Source organism: Pleurodeles waltl, chromosome 4_1 (assembly GCF_031143425.1).
Source record: "Pleurodeles waltl isolate 20211129_DDA chromosome 4_1, aPleWal1.hap1.20221129, whole genome shotgun sequence".
Taxonomy (NCBI): Eukaryota; Metazoa; Chordata; class Amphibia; order Caudata; family Salamandridae; genus Pleurodeles; species Pleurodeles waltl.
In genome coordinates, this window is record NC_090442.1 from 233,065,625 (window position 1) to 233,078,930 (window position 13,306).

The 13,306-nt window shown below is 42.2% G+C and overlaps 1 protein-coding gene across 2 annotated transcripts in view; it reads right to left on the reverse strand.

The window, feature by feature from the left end:
• CAPRIN2 (caprin family member 2) overlaps window positions 1-13,306 on the reverse strand; it is a 743,926-nt gene that overhangs the window by 543,683 nt on the left and 186,937 nt on the right. For both annotated transcript variants that reach the window (XM_069228195.1, XM_069228194.1), the window contains exon 7: window positions 8,618-8,767. In XM_069228195.1, coding sequence (XP_069084296.1) covers window positions 8,618-8,767 — 150 coding nt within the window. The remainder of the gene's footprint in view (window positions 1-8,617; window positions 8,768-13,306) is intronic.

Below are 13,306 nucleotides of genomic sequence, written 5' to 3' on the forward strand. Positions count from 1 at the left end.
TAAATTCAGTATTTAGGGGCACCCCAGAACCTAGGAAATCAGATTCCTGCAACCTTAACAAGAAGGACTGCTGACCTGAAGCCCTGCAGAGAAGACTGAGACGACAACTGCCTTGGCCCCAGCCCTACCGGCCTGTCTCCCAACTTCAAAGAAAATTGCAACAGCGACGCATCCAACAGGGACCAGCGACCTCTGAAGCCTCAGAGGACTGCCCTGCACCCAAGGACCAAGAAACTCCCATGAACAGCGGCCCTGTTCAAAAACCTGCAGCTTTTTTGCAACAAAGAAGCAACTTTAAAGACTTCACATTTCCCGCTGGAAGCGCAAGACTTCCCACTCTGCACCAGACGCCCACGGCTCGACCTGCAGAAAACAAACACCTCAGGGAGGACTCCCCGGTGACTGCGAGCCCGTGAGTAACCAGAGACAACCCCCCTGAGCCCCCACCGCAACGCCTGCAGAGAGAATCCAGAGGCTCCCCCTGACCACGACTGCCTGTAACAAGGGACCCGGCGCCTGGAAACAACAATGCACCCACAACCCCAGGATCTGAAGGAACCGAACTACAGTGCAAGAGCGACCCCCCCAGGCGACCCTCTGCCTAGTCCAGGTGGTGGCTGCCCCAAGGAGCCCCCCCCCGTGCCTGCCTGCATCGTTGAAGTGACCCCTGGGTCCCTCCATTACTTCCTATACAAAACCAGACGCCTGTTTGCACACTGCACCCGGCCGCCCCTGTGCTGCTGAGGATGTACTTTCTGTGCTTTGTGTCTCCCCCGGTGCCCTACAAAACCCCCCTGGTCGCCCCCCCGAGGAAACGGGTATTTACCTGCTGGCAGACTGAAACCGGGGCACCCCTGTTCGATAGAAGCCTATGTGTTTTGGGCACCTCTTTGACCTCTGTTTGCCCTGAACCCCCAACGGTGGGCTTCCTATGCCCCAATTTTGAGACTTGTGTTTTACCTACCTTCAAAACTAACCTTTACTTACCTCCCCCCAGGAACTGTTGATTTTTGCACAGTGTCCATTTTGAAAATAGCTTATTGCCATTTTTACAAAGACTGTATGTCACATTGCTTTTATTCAAAGTTCCTAAAGTATCTAAGTGAAGCACCTTGCATTTAAAGTGTTTAATGTAAATCTAGAACCTGTGGTTCTTAAAATGAACTAAGAAAATATATTTTTCAATATAAAAACCTATTGGCCTGGAGTAAGTCTTTGAATGTGTGTTCCTCATTTATTGCCTGTGGGTGTACAACAAATGCTTAACACTACCCTCTGATAAGCCTACTGCTCGACCACACTACCACAAAATAGAGCATTAGAATTATCTATTTTTGCCACTATCTTACCTCCAAGGGAAACCCTTGGACTCTGTGCACACTATTTCTTACTTTGAAATAGTATATACAGAGCCAACTTCCTACAGTCACACTATGAAAGAGCTGGATAAAATAACAGTTAAGAATGGAAGTGTTTAAAGAACAAGTACAAGCAGTGAGTATTGAACAGGTTCTCTATATAGTCATATCTGCATAATCCCCTTCCAAAATATAAAATGTTTGTTTTTAAATGGACTGTTGTCCTCCCTTGTTGCAAACATTTTGATTTCCTAATTGTGATAGCTTAACTACTAACTGGTCAATAAACCTTTAATAAGTGTACATAAACCAGGGCACTTGGTATTAAGAGCACTGCACAAATGTAACTGACTGCGACTCGCATGGAGTACTTGCGGTGTGCTCACTTGTCTCCACTTGCAATGCAAAGAGGGGAAGGTCCACAGGGCTTTGAATATCGGTTGACTAGCCTAATGGAGAGAAGGGGGATCTGGCGGACATAAATCCCACATACTATCATGGGGGCGAAGAGTCTTAGAACGGATGCCAATATGTGAATTACTTTTAAATGTTCAAACTAAATATCATTGCTATTTTGAGCACAATATTTGTTTTGAAAAAGATTTTATCTGTACAATTTCAGTCTCAGCTGGAACACATTTTGCATACAGACCACCTCTTCAGGGCCCAGTTTAGCTAGGATTCATTTTTGGCTTAAACAGATCTTAACGTAGGCTGAACGTGATACTTTTCTGTCCAGATGACAGAAATAATCCACACTTTTTTTGGGGGGTTAAATATTAGTGCCCACCTACATGTGGAGGGCATTTTTGAAAATGCATTATGATTGATTCAACTAACCATAACTAAGAAAAAAACAAAAAAAACAAGGATTGAACTCAGTATCAAGACTGTAAATGCTTTGTTATAGGAAATCACATCAGTCTAGCATAATTAGCAATGTGGAATATGTATATACATATATATTACTTAGGGGAGGAATAGAATAGGTGAATGTTGAAGCACTTCTATCAGGTGATGAGCATTTGAGTCAGATTATGGCCTTTCAATGTTGCAGTGGGCCCAGATACAAAGTTCAGTAGCAGAACTTGCAGCAAGTCAGTAAAATTAGGTACATAATGATTGAACTCAGCGATCAGGTGAGTTACTGCAGGATAAGTTAAGGGAATGGTACTTGGCTGAGCACAAGAGCATGGAGTATAACTGACCCACTCCAAGAAGTTGACTTTTAGCCACATGAATCAAAATGTATCTTACTGTCCAATACAATGTTGATAATTTTGTATTAGAGACTACATTAGTAAGAATGGACAAGCAAGTTCTTTAATAGATCTGTGGGGATCCAGCATAGGAGCAAACATTTTTTCACAGTATTACATATAAAGTAGTGTAACATCCAGTTGTAGGAAGGAGTCAAGGTGTAAAATAGTCTCTTCTCTTTCAACTACGAGTATACTGGGTGCTATAGTGGTGCACATAGACCAATGTCCCCAATTAATTCACGCAATGGCTTAGGCACATTTAACAATATTCTAACAGTATTTCCAGGGAACTCCGTAGGGCACTGAAATCAGTGGCTACCTCAATTTAAAGTGTTTGTGTCCAGTTTTGCAGAAGTCAACTGACCCACAAGTCCTATTTCTCTTCATGCAGCATTTCATGATGTTCAACAGTTTTTGAACGTGTCAAAAGTGGAAATAGGATTATAGATCAGTACCGTGCAAGCCACTTACAGTGCATTCACTACAACAAACACCTACCCCATATTCACTTCAATGACATTTACCACTACAGTGCAGACAACACCAAGCCACTTACTCAAATACATTAAATATAAAAAACACATTCCACAATTCCACCTTTCTCTCAACCCTAAAAACCCCTTCTTACTATACAAGGTAAACCCACCTTAATACCCCTTTTTATATTTCCATGTGGTTAACCCAATACTTCCTTTATATTTTTTTTGTTAAAGTAGCAGTTTACATACTGCAATTTAATCCCTCATATCGAACCCTAAACCATAAAAAACCTTTACCACTACCCTTCGAAATCAACCCCTCCGCTGCAATTCTAGATGGACAGACATAGTCAACAGTAAACCGACCATTGTTGACAGTACTAAGTCTCAGGGAGTCATTCTAAAGAAAAGACTGAACCTATATTCTCAAATCTGTATCATGGCCAAAAACCCACTATCAACTAATTCTTCTGTGGGATATCCGCCATTATATCCCAGGACAAGATCTTAAATCGCTTGCTCATACACTGGGGCTCACCAGAACAGACTCATAATTCTGACTTGTCTCCCTAAAGCCCATCTCACTCACTTGAAAACGATTCTACATTCACCAGCATGGTTCGTCCATGGGGCCAAAAGAAATGACCACATTGCCCCATGCTGATCACCCTCCTATGGTTGCCAATTGAAGAATGAGCTATCTACAAGGCTGTCTGCATCACCCATAGGCTCTGCACGGATCCACTCCCCATTACCTGGCGAACAAACTCAAGTTGTCCTTTGCACTGTGCCCAAGAGATGCTTCTTGAGCACACCCTTCTAAAAGGAAGAAGTGATGGCTATCTTTCTCAGAAAGTGCACCAGAATCTGGAATTTAGTACCTACAAATTTGCAGACTACCACCTTGCTGGCAACTTTCAAAACATACCTGAAAGCCCTTATCCTCCAACAGTACTTCATACAAAACAATCAATTCTTGTACAAGACCCCCTATACAAATTCAATCTTTTTACGACCATATGTGCCTGGGTGCACTCTTTATATATTACCATAATGTTTTTATGTCTATTGTATGCTTTATGTAATGATTTACAGTGTTATATTCCCATTCCTTTGTAATTATTTAGAGTTGCATTGTCTATCTTTAACAATCTCAAAGTTTCATGTAACAAAAATAATTACCCTATGAAGCACTTTGGGACCTTTGGATGATGCCCGTGCTTTATAAATATACCCTTAAAAACTTACTACCATAAAAAACCCTTAATTGCTTTGTCAATTTAATGAGTTGTACCTTAATTTGGTGCACTTACTTTTTTGCAGTGGTCACTGCAGTAGTCCCTTAGTGTAGTGGATGCATTGTAAAGGTGAGCCACAATTAAATGTTGCTGATAATTAGGATAATTTGGCAGGGTTCTCATGGCAGAAAAATGTAGTGTGGCAATGTCAGTGCAGCAGCTGACATGACTCTTGCCCAGTCGCCTTGCTGCCCCTCACCCAGCATGAATCTGTATTCTTGATACGTTTTAAGGTGACGAAAAGTAAAATTGATTCAGCCCACAAGAACAAGCATCATTTTGAATTGGTCAAATGGAAAAGGAAAATCGAGGTTTTCTGTGATTAAGTGATTTCCCCAACAGCTGCTATCAAAACTACAAGTGCTAGTGGTTTTCCAACTAAAGATATATGCTTATGTGTGTATGCTCTCTATATGTTGTCTAAGACTTCAGTCAATAGAGCTTAGTATGTGGTATCTCCAAAGCTGAATAGTATGCACTAGACAATCTTTGTGCGATGAATGAAATTACTAAAGAATGACAGAAAAGCTCTAGCTATGCCACAGTGTCAGGAGAATGCAGAGCAAAAGCATCTGCATGATTCACAAGGACTAGAAATACTCCCAAGACAAACATAATTGTCAGAGTGCACTTGATCTTGCATGGATTATCGGAGGTGTAGAGGGTGTAGGAAACTGACTCTTGACATGGTGGCCTCAAACCCACACAGTGTTGCCATTGCAGACTGTGTGTGTTGGTGCAGACTAAATTTAAAAAACAACCTGTCACACACCCCTGTGTGCCAGGTCTAACACTGCATGTGCTAGGTGTAAGTCACCCCTATGGCAGGGTGCATCATGGGCACATGTGAGAGCATATATCCATGAGCAAATATCCCCCTGTTATATCTGTCGATTCAGAGACATTGTAAGTGCACAGGGAAGCCCTTTTAAATGCACATGATGGACACTGGTCATTACATGTTCCCCAGCTACATGATGGCTTCTCAATCCCGGAATGCTTAGAATCAAGCCTCTCAAAATAATAAACCCTCACTGACCCCAGTGATGGATTTATTAACAAATGCACACAAAGGGCTCCTTAGGGGTGCCCCCTGAAACTCTACCCAGCTACTGGTGTGTTCACTGACTGGTCCAAACCAGTGCAGCCACCCTTTGAGAGCTCTCGGGAGCCCAGAACAAATGCCTGCTCTGGGCATAGGTGGAAATGCCTCATCCGGAGGAGGCTGGACATTCCAGGGCAGGGAGCTTCAAAGGCCTAGCTGTCTGAAATGCAACCCAGATCTCCCCAAATGGCGGAGATGACCAACTCCACCCACCTCCCCCAACCCCACTAATGGCAGCAGCACAGGCAGGAAAATTAGTTAAATAAGGAGGAGTGCCCACTTAATGCGAGTCTTGCCCCCAAGATGGAGGAGCTGAAGTCGATACTACTTTTTCAATTCCTCAATCTTGTTTGGAAGGAATTAGGCCACAAGGGTGAGGGTTATGCCCACTTCCCAGCAGACGTGGTCATAAAAAAAGGTGTAGTCACCCTAAAGGTGGGCAGCCCATTGGCTAACACCCGGCACTTTCTGTAGCACCCCCAAATTGAGCATTTAGGTGGCACCTCTGAATCCTAGAACTCAGATCCTGACTACCTACGAAGGACAAAGTCGACCCCGCAGAAGCAGCAGCAGCTGACCCGGTACCAGCCCTTGAGGCCTGCCTGCTAGCCTCACCAGACACTGCACAAAACGACTTGTCCTGCAGCTTCAAGAAACCCAGGAAGCCTGCCTCCCTTCTAAAAAGGCTCAGATTCCTGCGAGTAGCAGTCCTGCTTAGCAACAAACGATCCAAACAAGCACTCTGCAGCCTGGAAACCCAACACCTGAAGTGACCTCTGTATCCGGCAACCTCGATCTGTTGAGACCACCACCAAAGGTGACAGCTGGGCTCTCCAGCTGTCCTGAGTGAGAGTCCACCCAAGTGTCACCCCTCCTGGACTCATCCAAGTCACCTGCAGCCCCTGCACGCAAGCCCCCTCTCCCACATCCTGGTGGTGAGGAAACCAAACACCTGCAGCAACCACAGCACCTATGACCCCTGGCCCCAGCTGAGGTGGGTCATTGGCACCAATGACTTCCTTCAGCTACTGAGAACTCAAGTCCACCGTGTGTCCACCCCTGCTTTACTCCCCCCATGATGCCTGCAGCCTCAACTCACAGGTGCCCCTGACCGCAAGTGCTCCAGGACGGGAAAACCAGACACCAAAACACACCCCTGCATCAGTCTCCCCTGGGCACAGGAGAAGAGGACCAAAGATGCGCCTAGGTTTACAAGCTGCCCAAGTTTACAAACTACCCATTTGTTGTCCCCAACTGGCTTTCCAGCCAGAGCCTGTAGCCTGCTGGTCACTGGGTCAAACTCTCATAAGAAATCATTGGGCACCCAACGCCTTACTGAACCTCCGCACCCGGCCGACCCGCTGTGACCTGTAGTGGTTCTGATCAGTGCCCAGTACTTACCTCTACTCCCTAGGATTGGCTTCGTAAGTCGTTGGTAACCCTGTGTTTGTTGAACGTTGTTTTTCCTCCATGGGAAAACATTGAGAGAAAATTGCAGTCTATTTTTTAAACTGAAAAGTATTTATGCTTTAAACATCTACTTATCTGCTTATGTAGTTACTGGGTTTAAAACATAGAAAGAATTGTTATTTTTCTAAATTGGTCTCAGATTTATTCTTTGAGTGTGTCTCATTTATTGCCTCAGACTACAACAAATGCTTAGCACTACTCTGATACTCTAACTGCTTGCCCACACCACCTCAAAAACAGCATTAGTCCTATCTACTTTTGCCTCTGCAATACCAATTGGGGAACCACTGGACACTCTGCACATGGTACTTCATTTTTGTGCACTATATAGAGAAACAGCTTCCTACAGAGGCATGTTGGATCAATGAGGACACATGACTACTGGCTATTGTGAGGCCCAACTGGCTCTAGAAAGACCTGGCAAGAGGGTAGAAGAGGTAATTTAGTCTGGTTACCCCTTTGAGTCATCCAAGAGCCTTGAGCTTCAAACTGTACAAGTCCAGAAAATATATTCCAAAGTGAATGATAACCATACTTAAGTATGTGTAGGTCCCCTCGCTTAAAGGGGTTACCTGACTTTCATGGAATGACTACATGATGATCACAAAATATGTTTGGGTGGAAAAACATTAAATATTCAATGGTGGCAGGCAACACAATGAAAAATCCAGGTATTGCACACATGGTAGATGTGGTGTAGCCCCACAGTGCTTGGTACCTGAAGCTTTATACGCAATCTTCCTTCCCTCCACTCTTTAAAAGAAAAGCATCCAGGATCCCACCCCCCTTGGGTTAACAGCCTCTGAAGGCCATTCTACCTTTGGGGATGCAAACAGAACTTGACGTGATGGAAGGAAGAATGGCCTTGGAACCCTTAACAGACCTGTAAAAGGGGGCAGTTGAAATTGGTATCTTGCATGGAACTGGTATGCTGCACCAAAAACATGTTAATCTCTGGTGATTGCCACTGAAGTAGGAATAAATGAGTGAGCTCAAGGGCTTGTAGGAGACCTAAAGTAACCAACTGATGGCAAAGACGACTCTGCCTGACAGTGGGTGCTGCCTGAGGGGTGAGAGGAATTGAATCCATTTTGCCAGCGTGCTTAGGACCACACAAGGAGATGAATATTAAACAGGTCACAAGTGAGAGGATCTGGATGGAGTTCAAGTGAAAGTTCGAGGACCTGGACCAATACTCAGACCAGTCACCTTCCAGAAATAAGCACCCAGCTTTTTCACTAAAGTAAATCGGATGCGGGAGCATTGGGGGAAAATGGTATAGATTTTCTATTCAACACTTCTGGCTTCATAGCATTTCGTGCACTAAATTGGTAATAATTGATAAACTGATGAGTAAAGTAATAAATATGTACATATAATGCAGTTCAAAAGTAAGAGCAAAATTACAGAGACTATTTCGAATATGAAGGCACTATTGATCAGGTTATCTACGCTTATGCAGAGTAAGTAAACCAAAAGAGGCTGAAGACTTCATAAATTGCTGTGCAAGTATATTTTACTGATCCATTCCTACCATTTTAAACAATAATTACCCCCCACCCTCAAGAGGTCTTGTTAGTAAAAGGATACTAAATGTAGTATCTGGACGTTTCCTACTTAAAAATGGTGAAGTCAAAAATCTGACCTGAAGTTTTGTCCGCCTTGGTTTTAGTTGGAGCCTGTGGTTTTTTCATATCCTCTTGAAAATCAATTTTTTCGTGAACATGGTGTGCTGGAATACTTTCAAAATAGCCACAATTCAATATTTTAGCCATTATGTCCTTTAGGGTTTTATCTAAAAGGTTGCAAAAACAAAAAGTTAAAAATAAGAAAACTGTTTAGATGTGTTAATGTATTTCCATACTAAAAGACTGCATCAAATGATCTTACTAAACTGAACTAAATGGGACCATCTCACATTTGCCCAACTAAAATACACACTAAATTAAGCACACACTCAAGTCATGGTCACACGTGGAAAAACAATGGCGCCTCATTTAAATTAATAACCATATGAACATGTTACTTAAACAACTTCAGGCTAGTCACTATATATCAATATATTAAATAGTCTTACATTTACTCCAACATATACTGAAAACCCTGCACATCAACGCTGTAGTAGCCCGACTCCAAACAACCCCGGTTATGTAGCAGGGACGCTACTGCTTTTACGGTCAAGCTAACGTATCAACTGTGATTTACTTTCATCTTAACTGCTGCTATATACTATAAATTATAGGTTATTAAAAGGTTCCTTTTCTTTGCAGTCTGCTGAGGTTTACTAAAGTCAGAATAAGCGAAACAAAACCCAATACGTTAAACAGCAATGTACTGTAGGTGCAAACTTCTTGAAAAATCATTATGAATTATACAAAGAAAATGCAGGAATACATGATTTAATCACTTTTACAGTATATTGCACACACAACCAGTATGCAACGACGTGCCTTCCAAGAGGACACAACTGCATCAGGAGAACAAAATATAATAGTGACATTACATTGTCGACTTTTCCAGTATGAAATAAAGCGGTCTTTAAAAGCTGGATGTTAACAAGCACTTTTATCATTTTCCCAAAACGGTTAAGCGAACATCTAGACTTTCTTTTTCTCGCATAATGTGAGTGCCGGCTAGTTCGATCGTTTATGGTTCTCGAAAGTAACATTTTTATTGCTTGTATAATTGTATGCTCTCAAATGCTTTGTCGCATTACAATGCACAAGCCTGCTCCCTGCTGATTTGTAAGTCGCTGTCCTATATGACCTTACGTTAATGTTTGTGTACTATGCACTAAAAGGTGGGAAAATGCACAAAATGTTCAATAAAAAGGTTTGTTTTTTTCCTATATATATATATATATATATATATATATATATATATATATATATATATATATATATATATATATATATATATATATATGGAAAATGTCACTTACCCAGTGTACATCTGTTCGTGGCATTAGTCGCTGCAGATTCACATGCTGTGCACAGTCCGCCATCTGGTGTTGGGCTCGGAGTGTTACAAGTTGTTTTTCTTCGAAGAAGTCTTTTCGAGTCACGAGACCGAGGGACTCCTCCCATTTCGACTCCATTGCGCATGGGCGTCGACTCCATCTTTGATTGTTTTGCCCGCAGAGGGTGAGGTAGGAGTTGTGTATGCTAGTAATAGTGCCCATGCAATGGAGTGAATGCGTATGTACATAATAAAGTTTTAAGTAATATATTTACAAATGTTTAAGATCTACTTCTAAACGGCTACAGGCTCCCGGGGAGGCGGGTGGGCGCATGTGAATCTGCAGCGACTAATGCCACGAACAGATGTACACTGGGTAAGTGACATTTTCCGTTCGATGGCATGTGTAGCTGCAGATACACATGCTGTGCATAGACTAGTAAGCAGTTATCTCCCCAAAAGCGGTGGTTCAGCCTGTAGGAGTTGAAGTAGTTTGAAATAATGTTCTTAATACAGCTTGACCTACTGTTGCTTGTTGTGCAGTTAGCACATCTACACAGTAGTGCTTGGTAAATGTATGAGGCATAGACCATGTTGCTGCCTTACATATTTCGTTCATTGGAATATTTCCTAGCAAGGCCATGGTAGCACCTTTCTTTCTGGTTGAGTGTGCCTTTGGTGTAATAGGCAGTTCTCTTTTGGCCTTAAGATAGCAGGTTTGAATGCACCTAACTATCCATCTAGCAATGCCTTGTTTTGAAATTGGATTTCCTGTATGAGGTTTTTGAAAGGCGATAGTTGTTTTGTCTTTCGAATTAGTTTTGTTCTGTCAATGTAGTACATTAGTGCTCTTTTGATGTCTAATGTATGTAGTGCTCTTTCGGCTACAGAATCTGGTTGTGGGAACAACACTGGTAATTCTACCGTTTGATTTAAGTGGAACGGTGAGATTACTTTTGGTAAAAATTTAGGATTGGTCCGTAGAACAACTTTATTTTTGTGTATTTGAATAAATGGTTCTTGAATGGTAAATGCTTGAATTTCACTCACTCTTCTTAGAGATGTGATGGCAATTAAAAATGCAACTTTCCACGTTAAGTATTGCATTTCACAAGAGTGCATGGACTCAAAAGGTGGACCCATGAGTCGTGTTAGGACAATGTTGAGGTTCCATGCAGGAACTGGTGGTGTTCTTGGTGGTATAATTCTCTTTAGGCCTTCCATAAACGCCTTTATGACTGGTATCCTAAACAATGAAATTGAGTGCGTAATTTGTAGGTAAGCAGAAATTGCCGTAAGATGTATTTTAATGGAAGAGAAAGCTAGGTTAGATTTTTGCAAATGTAGTAAGTATCCTACTATTTGTTTTGCAGATGCGTGTAAAGGTTGAATTTGATTATTATGGCAGTAATAAACAAATCTTTTCCACTTATTTGCATAGCAGTGTCTAGTGGTAGGTTTTCTAGCTTGTTTTATGACCTCCATACATTCCTGTGTGAGGTCTAAGTGCCCGAATTCTAGGATTTCAGGAGCCAAATTGCTAGATTCAACGATGCTGGATTTGGATGTCCGATCTGTTGTTTGTGTTGTGTTAACAGATCTGGTCTGTTGGGTAGTTTGACATGAGGTACTACTGAAAGGTCTAGTAGTGTTGTGTACCAAGGCTGCCTTGCCCATGTTGGTGCTATTAGTATGAGTTTGAGTTTGTTTTGACTCAACCTGTTTACTAGATATGGAAGGAGAGGGGGAAAAGCGTACCCAAATATCCCTGACCAGTTCATCCATAGAGCATTGCCTTGGGATTGATCTTGTGGGTACCTGGATGCGAAGTTTTGGCATTTTGAGTTTTCCTTTGTTGCAAATAGATCTATTTGAGGTGTTCCCCAAATTTGAAAGTAATTGTTTAGTATTTGGGGGTGAATTTCCCATTCGTGGGTTTGTTGGTGATCTCGAGAGAGTGTCTGCCAACTGGTTCTGAATCCCTGGAATAAATTGTGCTATTAGGCGAATGTGGTTGTGAATCGCCCAATGCCATATTTTTTGTGTTAGGAGGCACAACTGTGTCGAGTGTGTCCCTCCTTGTTTGTTTAGATAATACATTGTTGTCATGTTGTCTGTTTTGACAAGAATGTATTTTTGGCTTATTATGGGTTGAAATGCTTTCAGCGCTAGAAATACTGCTAACAGTTAAGTGATTTATGTGAAACTGCCTCTGATGTATGTCCCATTGTCCTTGGATGCTGTGTTGATTGAGGTGTGCTCCCCACCCAGTCATGGAAGCATCCGTTGTTATGACGTATTGTGGCACTGGGTCTTGGAAAGGCCGCCCTTGGTTTAAATTTGTACTGTTCCACCATAGAAGCGAGATGTATGTTTGGCGGTCTATCAACACCAGATCTAGAAGTTGACCCTGTGCTTGTGACCATTGTGATGCTAGGCACTGTTGTAAGGGCTGCATGTGCAATCTTGCGTTTGGGACAATGGCTATGCATGAAGACATCATGCCTAGGAGTTTCATTACCATTTTTGACTTGTATCTTTTGTGTTGGATAAATGGCCTGTATTATCTTTTGAAATGTTTGAACCCTTTGTGGACTTGGAGTGGCAATCCCTTTTGCTGTGTTGATTGTCGCTCCTAAGTATTGCTGTGTTTGACACGGCAATAGGTGTGACTTCGCGTAGTTGATGGAGAAACCTAGCCTGTGAAGGGTCTGTATGACATATTTTGTGTGCTGTGAACACTGTCTTAGCGTGTTGGTTTTGATTAACCAGTCGTCTAAGTACGGGAACACATGTATTTGCTGCCTTCTGATATGTGCAGCTACTACTGCCAGGCATTTTGTAAAAACTCTTGGCGCAGTTGTTATTCCGAATGGCAACACTTTAAATTGGTAATGTATTCCTTGGAATACGAACCTTAGGTATTTCCTGTGTGAAGGATGTATTGGTATATGGAAATACGCATCTTTTAGGTCTAATGTCATGTAATCTTGCTGTTTGAGCAGTGGGATTACGTCTTGTAACATGACCATGTGAAAGTGGTCTGATTTGATGTATTTAGTGTTCTGAGATCTAGTATTGGTCTCAGAGTTTTGTCCTTTTTGGGTATTAGAAAGTACAGTGAGTAAACTCCTGTGTTTTTTTTTTGTAGATTTGGTACTAATTCTATTGTGTCCTTTTGTAGCAATGCTTGAACTTCTAGTCCTAGAAGATTTATATGTTGTTTTGACATATTGTGTGTTTTCAGGGGGACGTTTGGAGGGAATTGGAGAAATTCTATGCAATAACCATGCTGGATAATTGCTAAGACCCAAGTGTCTGTTGTTATTTCCTCCCAAAGTTTGTAAAATTGGCTTATTCTTCCCCCCACAGGTGT